Source organism: Miscanthus floridulus, chromosome 3 (assembly GCF_019320115.1).
Source record: "Miscanthus floridulus cultivar M001 chromosome 3, ASM1932011v1, whole genome shotgun sequence".
Classification (NCBI taxonomy): domain Eukaryota; kingdom Viridiplantae; phylum Streptophyta; class Magnoliopsida; order Poales; family Poaceae; genus Miscanthus; species Miscanthus floridulus.
Window position 1 is genome coordinate 10,479,989 of NC_089582.1, and position 10,669 is coordinate 10,490,657.

The following is a 10,669-nucleotide window of genomic DNA, read 5'->3' on the forward strand; positions in this document are numbered from 1 at the left end:
GCAGGGCTCCAGACAAGTTTTGTCACTTGTTTCACAATTGCTTAAATCAGAAATGAATAAAAAAGGTCAAATTTGATTATTATGTATTAAGGGGAAAATCGTGGACATGTTATCAAACCTAATAAGAAGATATACCACCGCTTAGAAAGAGGCGGTGTATCACATAGCCCCACTCTATAATATGTGAAACCTATGCAAGTGGGGTTGCGGGTATATAAACCAAAACTGATTAATTCTATCTATCAGAGGCTACATGATGTATACATAAATGTATGGATATCCTAGTTTTTAAGAACGGGGGAGAGGTATATGGTCTATAATGATTTTTTGAAAAGGATTTGGTCTATAGTATTATCCTTATATTCTAAGACATCGAGGAGTTCACTTCTACCAACAATTGCTTAAATAGTATTATCCTTATATTCTAAGACATCGAGGAGTTCACTTCTACCAACAATTGCTTAAATAGGCGAAGTAAATAAGAAAAGGACGAAACTGGTGACTCAAGGGGTGGTTTTGTAACATAACACCACTTGATGGGGTGGTGTGTTCCAAGTAGGAACTATCCATGTAGCAGAATAAAGAGATAGCACAAAACCATGATTTCACACCTACCTCAGTAAGCAGTGGTGTCTTCTTTTGCTATATTGAAGCAAGAAAAAAGTGTTCTCCAAATCGAAATTAATTCGGTCAATTTAGATGAAAAGTTGGTGTCTCCATGGTGTTGTCAATTAATGTTGAAGATGTGTTGCTTGGAAAGGTGGTAGTGTGTCCTAGAAGTTTATAATATTGTTTATTAAAAATAGTTTATAAAATTGTTCGTAGAACATGAGACCATGGACAAGTGGTCACTTTATGTTAGAGAAATATAGAAAAAATGGACAAAAAATGCATAAGGAATTAAATGAAGTCACTGACATGTTCTAGAAACAAAGACAAGATACCACCACTTAGTGAGGTAGTGTGTCCAACAACCATAAGCAACACGCAGTTATGCATGCAACAAGTTACTAACTCATGCAATTACTTTTCATGGCACAACTAATAATTAAGTATTTGTTTTAAGGACGGGAGAGATTTTGGCGAGTGAATTTTATATCTAGCAATTAAGATAAGGTAGTGTGTCCCTTATAGCAACTTCAAGAGACTCTCTATATCCTTCCTAAATGCTAGGAATAGACATTTTGGTGAAAAATTACCCTCCAACAGCTTGTCTAAATGGTTATGCAAATATAGCCATCTTCTATTTCAGACTTTTCGCTAGCCAAAAATAGAAGATGAGAATGGCTCTCTAGAGTGTGCACGAGATATAGAAAAGCTGTTGGGGAGTGAAAAGATATAGAAAACGATTTTTATAGAAATGACTCTCCAAATGATGATTTAGAGAGTGAGATTTAGAAAGACTCTTGGAGATGCTCTAAGTCTATAATGTTGTTTTCTTAAAGAAAGCCGTGTACTTCTCACTTAACTTAAATAAAAACAGCTAATTCCTAAAATAATGAAGAGAATTATACTCAGGAGAGTGGTAAGGCTAATAATCATTTTATTAGGAGCGTGAACGATTTGTACTTTTCTTAGTAATTATTGATTGTATGCACTATGCCTGCCTACTCAACCCAAAAAAAGTTGGGCTCATAATAAGGACGAGAGGGATTTTGGTGAGGAGGCTAGGGAAATAACTAGCCTTTGGACCCTCTTTTTGGGGCTAAAAGTAGAGAGGGCTTGATAAAAAAGAAAACAAATAATGTGGTTAGAGGGCTAAAAGTCCACTTTATTGTCTCCAAGCTTTATTTTTGATTTACCTTTTGTTTTGTGGCTCTTGTCATACTGCCCATATAATGTTGTCTAAGCAAGAACTTTCTAAAATGTACTACAAATGAATTATAACATTTTTTATCGTTGTTTACCTTAAACATGATTTGAGACGTATTAAACAACTCCATAGTTACCACAAACATTTATATAATGGAAGGTGATCGATTTTAATCAAAGAAAATGGATGGCAAAATTACAATACATAAGCATTATCCTTACGTAGCTTCTTTGACAAGCTAGCGCATTGTAACAATAGTATTCTACTATCGGAGAAGGCAAGCAATAATCACAATGTTTGACTGCTCTTAAAAGCAATACTGCTGTAGTCAAAATTCTCTCACAGTTTACTGTACAAGAACTGCTGCAGGCAAAATTCTCTCACAGTTTACTGTGCAAGAAGCTGCAGCAGGCTGTAAACTAGGTTAAGCGAACAGGTTCACTATGTTTTGATCTATTTCTAAATGTGGACAAAGAAAATTAAAAATGCAACGAAAAAGCTAGTTTCCGAGCGCGCAGGATCTGGTGGTGCGGTGCGCACACCCATCACGACTATTGGATGCGCGCATCCGCTGTTCACTACCATCCGATGCACCCGCGCCCGAGAAGAAGTCCACCGCTGCAGCAGAAGGCTACGCTCGCGATGGCACCACGCCTTCTCTCTCCCTCCCTTCATCCCCAGCTCTGGCAGGCTTAGAAGAGAAGGGGCTCGGGGGAGCAAGGTTAGCCAGGCGGTAGGGACGGTGGGAGGGCGGCGTTATGGTTATAGCAGCGGCGGAGGCGGCCAGGCCAGGTTGGGGGCAAGGGTGCCATGGCTGTAGCTCAGGACGCCATGTAGGGGGAGGAGAAGGAGGAGGCCACCGTGGGTGCACTAGGGTTTTGTCGGAGCTCTGGGAAGTAGCCACGACCACACGTAGGTCTAGCAAAACCCTAGCATGCCGTGGCAGGGCGGTGGGTGGTGGGTACATGAGGAGGGAGAAGGTAGCTTCACCATGGACGTCGCCGAAGCCGGGCAGGGTGAGGAGCTGGTGGGGGAGTGTGGGAGGAAGAAGAGAAGGCGCGCGAGAGGCGAGGAAGAAGGAGGCGTGCTGGCGGTGGATGCGCGCGGACGAGAGGCGATGAAGGAGGCGTGTGTGCATAACATTATCCACCTACACACGCGAACTGTAGTCAAGTCCAAAAATGTAATGCGTAAACAGAGTGCTTAGCCCACACTTGAAATTTATGGGTAGTTGATTCTTCATCAAATCCAATGGCTAGCTTTCACACTATACCTTCTTCTCTCCCGATTTATTCTATCCTCAAACTATCGTCGACACCTAACGTCTTTATTGCTTCTACTATGCTTCTCTCCCGATTTATTCTATCCTCAAACTGTGTTGACACCTGATGTCGTTGTCACTTCTACTCCACTGCTCCTTCTCCAACAATGGTGAGTACCCATGATGTAACACTCCGCGTCCAAAATCTACTTATATGGCCTAGCTCGTTACGTGGAACGGGGCTGCATACGTGTAGCACCTCTCTTGCACTTTCATCCTTGTTTCCTATAAAAGGGTTAACCCAGAGGTGGTACATTTAGAACGACAAGGATTATAAGCTGGCTCTCACCCTCTTAAATTTCTAAGGTGGTACTAAAGCCAACAACCACAACTCTTCATGTGCCACATGGGCCACATGTGCCAACAACACAAACTACTATTGGCTTCTAACGGGCTGAGGTGTTACATTCACCCCCTTAAGGGTTGATGCCTAAACCCAACAACCACAACTATTCATGTGCCACATGGGCCACATGCGCCAACAACACAAACTACTATAGGCTTCTAATGGGATGGGGTGTTACATTCACCCCCTTAAGGGTTGATGCCCTAGGCAGCTAGCCACATACGCAGTAGATGTCCACATGCGCCAACAACACAAACTAATATAGGCTTCTAACGGGCTGGTGTTACATTCACCCCCTTAAAGGTTGATGCCTAAACCTAACAACCACAACACTTCATGTGCCACATGGGCCACATGCGCCAACAACACAAACTACTATAGGCTTCTAATGGGCTAGGGTGTTACATTCACCTCCCTTAAGTGTTGATGCCCTCGGCAGCTCACCAGATACGCACTAGATGTCCACATGCGCCAACAACACAAACTACTATAGGCTTCTAACGGGCTAGGGTTACATTCACCCCCCTTAAGGGTTGATGCCTAAACCCAACAACCACAATACTTCATGTGCCACATGGGCCAAATGCACCAACAACACAAACTACTATAGGCTTCTAAGAGACTGGGGTGTTACATTCACCCCCCCTTAAGGGTGATGCCCTCGGTGGCTCACCACGTACGCAGCAGATGTCCACGACCACCCATTGGTACACCCTCCATACGTAGAAGATACGAGCTGGGGTTACATTAACCCCCTTAAGGTTTGATGCCTAAACCCAACAACCACAACTCTTCATGTGCCACATGGGCCACATGTGCCAACAACACAAACTACTATAGGCTTCTAACGGGTTGGGGTGTTACATTCACTCCCTTAAGGGTTGATGCGCTCGACAGCTCGCCAAATACGTAGTACATGTCCACATGTGCCAACAACACATACTACTATAGGCTTCTAACGAGCTAGGGTGTTACATTCACCCCTTAAGGGTTGATGCCTAAACCCAACAACCATAACTGTTCATGTGTCACATGGGCCCATGCGCCAACGACACAAACTACTATTGGCTTCTAACGGGCTGGGGTGTTACATTCACCCCCCTTAAGGGTTGATGCCCTCGGTATCTCACCACACAGTAGATGTCCACATGCGCCAACAACACAAACTACTATAGGCTTCTAACGGGCTAGGGTTACATTCACCCCCTAAGGGTTGATGCTTAAACCCAACAACCATAAGTCTTCATGTGCCACATGGGCCAAATGCACCAACAACACAAACTACTATAGCTTCTAACAGGCTGGGGTGTTACATTCACCCCCCTTAAGGGTTGATGCTCTCGGCAGCTCACCACATACACAGCAGATGGTTAGGACCACCCATTGGTACACCCCTCCATACGCAGCAGATGTCCAGGACCACCCATTAGTACACCCCTCCACGGGCACATGCAGGAAGGGTTGATGCTCTGAATACCATTGTAACACCCTGCATCCAAAATCTACTTATATGGCTTAGCTCCTCATGTGGAACGGGCCTGCATATGCGTAGCACACCTCTCTTACACTTTCATCATCGCTTCGTGTAAAAGGGTTAACCCAGAGGTGGTACCCTTGGAACAACAAGGACTATAAGATGGCCCTCACCCTCCTAAACTTCTAAGGTGGTACTAAACCCACTAACCACAACTTCTCATGTCCCACATGGGCCACATGCGCCAACAACACAATTACTATAGGCTTCTAACCGGCTAGGGTGTTACACATGGCGACCATGACTTGTTGCATGCACCTCTATCATCCTATTTTTCTTTTTGTACTCTAGTGGGTTTCTTTCTTATTGACGTACGTACAATATGTGCTTATCTTCTTTTTCTATATGGATGTGAGAGAAAAAAGTGTTCTCCAAGCCTGAAATTCTTGTTAGCGACAGACACCTAGATGAAAAGTTGGTGTCTCCATGGTGCTATCAATGTTCAAGATGTGTTATTTGGAAAGGGTGGTGTGTCCTAGAAGTTTAAAATTTTGTTTATTAAAAATAGTTTATAAAGTTATTAGCAGAACATGAGACCACGGACAAGTGGACACTTTAGGTGAGAGAAATATAGAAAAAATGGACAAAAATGCATGGGGAATTAAATAAAGTCACCGACATGTTCTAGAAACAAAGAAAAGATACCATTACCACCGCTTAGTGAGGTGTCCCACAACCATAAGCAACATGCAGAAGCTACGTGTAACTCATGCAAGTGTTAATTACTCTTGATGGCACAACTAACAATTAAGTATTTGTTTTTGTCGTGTGGCCTAACTACTAACACAAAGAAATGCCCTTATAATAAGGAGGGGAGAAATTTTGGTGAGGGAAGTTTATCTCTAGCAATTAAGAAAGGTCGTGTGTCCCACAAGTCTATAATGTTGTTTTTAAAGAAAGCCGTGTACCTCTCACTTAACTTTAATAAAAGCAGTTAATTCTTAAAATAATGAAGAGAATTATACTCAGGGGAGTGGTAAGGCTAATAATCATTTTAGTAGGAGCGTGAATGATTTGAACTTTTCTTAGTAATTAATTATTGACCCTATGCACTATGCCTGCCTACCCAACACAAAAAAAAGTTGCACTCATAATAAGGACGAGAGGGATTTTGACAAGGAGGCTAGGGAAATAACTAGCCTTTTGGACCCTCTTTTTGTGGCTAAAAGTAGAGAAGGCTTGAGACAAAAAAAAAGAAAACAAATAATGTGGTTACAGGGCTAAAAGTCTGTAAGTGCATCTAGCCCTCTAGTGGTTTTTGGTAAATTGAATGACAACACAATTAAAGGTCTAATAAGTTTGCTAAGTGTTGAACAGGAAATTGAGTCTATCACATATACTTGTGGGTTGTGTATTAACAAGTATATACAAGGTTCAACTAGTAGGAAAACTTGATGATATGCCACATTATGTTAAAGTGAATGCCAAACTGTGTATTGTTGTATTGGAAGTTTATGGAATTAGTCTAGTTCAAGCAAAAAACAACAATGCAAATAGAATCAATGAAATGGCTTTTATGTTGTGGGATATCATAGCATCATGTGAAAGCAAACATATTTGGTAAATGACAATGTATAGTGGATATAAGTCGGTCTCTACATTGGTTTGCTTACATGGATGAATATATGAAAGATCAATTGGAATGTCAAGCCAAAATGAGAAGGGAATAAGGAATCGTGAATTAGCTTGACCATATTGATGTTGATCCATGTATGTCTCTATGTGAGATAAATTGAAGCTTGATTGATCTCAACATTCATATCTAGAAAATATTCAAGCAAGGATCAAAATATTGAGGAAATGGTTTTCAATGGATGCTTAATATAATGTGACTTAAGTATGGCTTGATAGGGTGAAGATAGCAAGGAAAGGGCTTCGAGGTACTAAGCGAAGGTGAAGGGCAAGCGATGGTTTGGCGACCGAGGTACCATGGCTAAGGTGAAGAAGAGAGTACTTGCATTGAGTCGAGGTACTAATCAAGCTATGAGGAGTCATATTGTGTTGAGGATCAAATCATTAGTGGAAGTGACTTGAAGCCATGAAGGTGAACTCATATATATGGAAATGGTTCAAGTCACATAATCAAGGTATAATGAGAATGAGGAAAACATATTCGATAATAGAAGTCCTCAATTGGTAAATGAAGTGGCAACCAGCTCAAAGGCATTTACATTCTTTTATGCTTTGAATTTAAGTTTAGGAAAAGCCATACTATAAAGAGGGATTCTAGTACAGTTGGTCAACTGTGCAACCAGATGCTCAAAACTATAGATCTATATCCTCTTACCCAGCCAAAGCAGCCAGCCAAAAATCTCTAGATTCTACCTATTTTGGCTAGGGCGGCAGTGCCGCCCATAAACGACCGTTGGGACCCAAGAGGTACAAATACCATTTGGGCCGGCCCACAACCAAGAGGCTTCTTCTCCAATGGTTTAGTTCGAAACTGAACAGACCAAAGCTCACCTCTCTCTCCTCCATTGTTGCTCCTTCATCCCTCAAGCAATCCTTGATTTCCACTATCAAAACTTGAGAGAAAAGGCAGCAAAACTCTATTGGAGAGCAGATCCACTGATTCCCAAAGTCTAAGAGCATTTGGTTCACGTTTGGCCGGCGGTTCTAGGGTTTGTTACTCTTAGAGCTTGCTCCTAGCTAGCTAGGTGTCGCCCTTGTGCTTGCCAACTTGTGTGGCAGCCTTGGGAGGTTTGTAACCTCATCCCGCAGCTAAGAAATTACCCCTCACTTCAAGAGTTCATTCTCTTGATTTGAGAACTAGGGCAAGACAAGCCTTGGTGGCGAGCCAATCCTTTTGTGGATGCCTCAACAACGTGGACTTAGGCAAGCCTTGGTGGTGAGCTGAACGATGTCGACAAGTGAGGAGGTATCTCTAGAACTTTTACTTTTAGATGGCTCAAATTATACATCTTGGTCTGCTAGTGTGCTTGATGTTTTTAGGACCATGGGTCCTCAAATAGAGCAGATTGTAGATGTGAGCATTTCACCTCTTCATGATGATTTGATCTACCTATCTAGAGAGGAAGTGAAATGCTTACAACTCAATGCTCAAGCTGCTAATTTCTTATTTAGTGCTTTGCGTGAAGATGTACTTGATGCTGTCGTATTTGGAGATGGTAAACCACTTGGTGATGCTCATATAATTTGGACCACGCTCAAGGAAAGGTATGGCAACTCCAAATGTGAAGAGAGCAACCTCTCATTAGAAAAACCACTTGAGGAATGCTCAACTTCATCGACAAATGATGAGCCTCAAGTGATTATCTCAAAAGGCCTATTTGATCATGCCACATCTACTTCCTCACCAACATATGACTTATTGGATGGTAATGAAATTGTTGGTGAGAACAATATTTTTACATGTGGTACTTCTACTTTCTTTAGTTCTTGTGAGACTAACATTTTGAAGGAAGAAGAAGTTTGTGATCGGTGGAAGCCAAATGATGAATCCACCTTACCAAGAAGCTCAACTCTCTATACCACTTCACATATTGGTCTCATGGCAAAGAAAGAGAAGAAAGTGGCAAGTGAGAGTGACAGTGACAGTGGTAGTGATAGTGGTAGTGATGATGATGAGATCAATCAACACCTTGCACGTCTAAGCAAGAAAGACAAGTTGATAGTGATCAAGTTCATAGAGAAGATTCAAGAGCAAGAAGAAGATCTCTACAAGCAAGAAGAGCTTCTCGTTGAAAAGATCAAATGCTTGGAGAAGTTGACCAAAAAGCATGAAAAGCTTAAGTGCTCTCATGCTAGCTTGGTCCAAAGGTATGAAAACTTGTCAATTGAGCAAACTCATACTATTAACTCTCTATCTTGTGTTGCTCAATTAGAATATCAGAATTATATGCTCAAAGACAAGTTGGAAAAGCTTACTAGCAAAAATGAGACTTTGCAAGAAAGTCATGATGGGCTTTTGTGCTCTCATGAGAAGCTTATGGAGTCTCATCTCATGCTAGAAGTTGCTCATGAGGTTGTGGTAACAATGGTAAAATCATACCAACCTCACACTCACAAATGCACATACACACAAGGTTCATCTATTTTATCATGTGCTAACAAGTGTTGCTCTCAAGCAAGCCAACCTTCCGTTGAGCATGTAATTGTAGAAACTTATGATGATTCCATTGCAAAATAAAATGAACAGCTCAAGGAAGAAGTTGAAATGCTAAAAAGGGACTTGATTCAATGGAAGGGCAAGTGCAATGCTCAACCTTCTCAAGATAACCATGAAGACATGGTGAAGAAGCTTAAGAAGGGATCAACCGATGCATGCATCAAGCCTTATCAAAAGGGTTACAAGTCCAACAATGGCAAAGTAAAGGGGATACTTAAAGAAGTGCAATCTATCTAGAATGCAGTAGTTCAGCCAGCTGCACAGACTACGGCAGTGCCGCACCTCAAGGGCGGTAGTGCCGCACCTGGACAGAATAGGAAAGTTCCCAAGGCCATCAAGGTGCAACGTCAATCAAAGAAGACTCTCATCACTTGCTTCAAGTGCAAGAAAGATGATCACCATGTCAAAGATTGCCCCCTAAAGAAAGAAGAGAAGGGCGTGAGCAAGATCCAAGAGAAGAAGAAGATGGCTCATGTCAAGTTCTCCAACATGGGACACAATGCTTCTATGTGTTCCAACAAGGTCGATGATCAAGTCACACTTCCAAAGAACAAGACAAGAAGAAGCAAGAGGAAGTGTTATGGTTGTCATGAGAAGGGACATGAAATTGGCTCATGTCCTAATAAGAAAAGTGAAGGCTTATCATCATCAACAAAGAGGTTCATTAGCAAGGTAGCAATCAAAGTGCAAGAAGAGAAGGCTAGAAAGAACAAGAACCGCCTATGCTACACTTGCAAAGGAAAGGGACATTTAAGTAAGGATTGTCTCATGGGTAACACTTCTAAGCTCAACTTGTCAATTGATTTAAATATGCTTAGGAGGCCCAAAAATGACACTTGTGCTAGAAAGGTGATTGGTTCACCATGTGTTAGCACACAGGCCATTTGGGTGCCTAAGTCTCTTGTGACTAACCATAATGGACCCAACATAGTTTGGGTACCAAATTGTGCTTAGTAAGTGTTGTAGGTACTTGAAGGTGATATGAAGCTTCGGGGTGCTTGATCAAGTTGATTGAAAATATTCACTCAAGCTATCAATCAATTCACATTGCATATTCTTATATGGTTGACCCGAAGATGAATTAATGGAAATACTTCAAACTTCATATTCACCTTGGTAACTAGTACCTAACCCTTGCTAGCTAGCCACTTGACATGTGTAGTCTCTAATAGTTCACAAATATATGTGTGTTTGTGAATTATTAAGAGTGGCTAGAGTACTTCAAGTCTAAGTGAATCATTTGCCATATGATGCTTTCAGTGGCTCTCTAGTAGAGCAAGATCTTATTCATGTTGTAGGTAATGAGGAACCACCTTGTGAAGCAATCAAGAAAATGGCCATTGGTGATATAAGACCACAAGAAGTACATGCTACAAAAGTGGAAGCTCCTCAAGTTGCTATTGTACCAAATTCCACTGACAACTCTGATGCAGAGGTGCAGCACACCCCTGCTGCAAATTAGCAGGGCGGCAGTGCCGCACCCAAGGGTGGCAGTGTCATCCCTCCTACATAGTAGCAGCTGACTC

At 41.8% G+C, this 10,669-nt stretch overlaps 1 protein-coding gene across 1 annotated transcript; it reads left to right on the forward strand.

The window, feature by feature from the left end:
- The first annotated feature begins 7,874 nt into the window (after positions 1 to 7,874).
- On the forward strand, positions 7,875 to 10,097 carry LOC136543122 (uncharacterized). The gene is made up of 3 exons (XM_066535669.1): positions 7,875 to 8,549; positions 9,174 to 9,266; positions 9,381 to 10,097. Exons 1-3 carry the CDS (start codon positions 7,875 to 7,877, stop codon positions 10,095 to 10,097), a joined length of 1,485 nt encoding a protein of 494 aa, XP_066391766.1.
- The last annotated feature ends 572 nt before the right edge of the window (positions 10,098 to 10,669 follow it).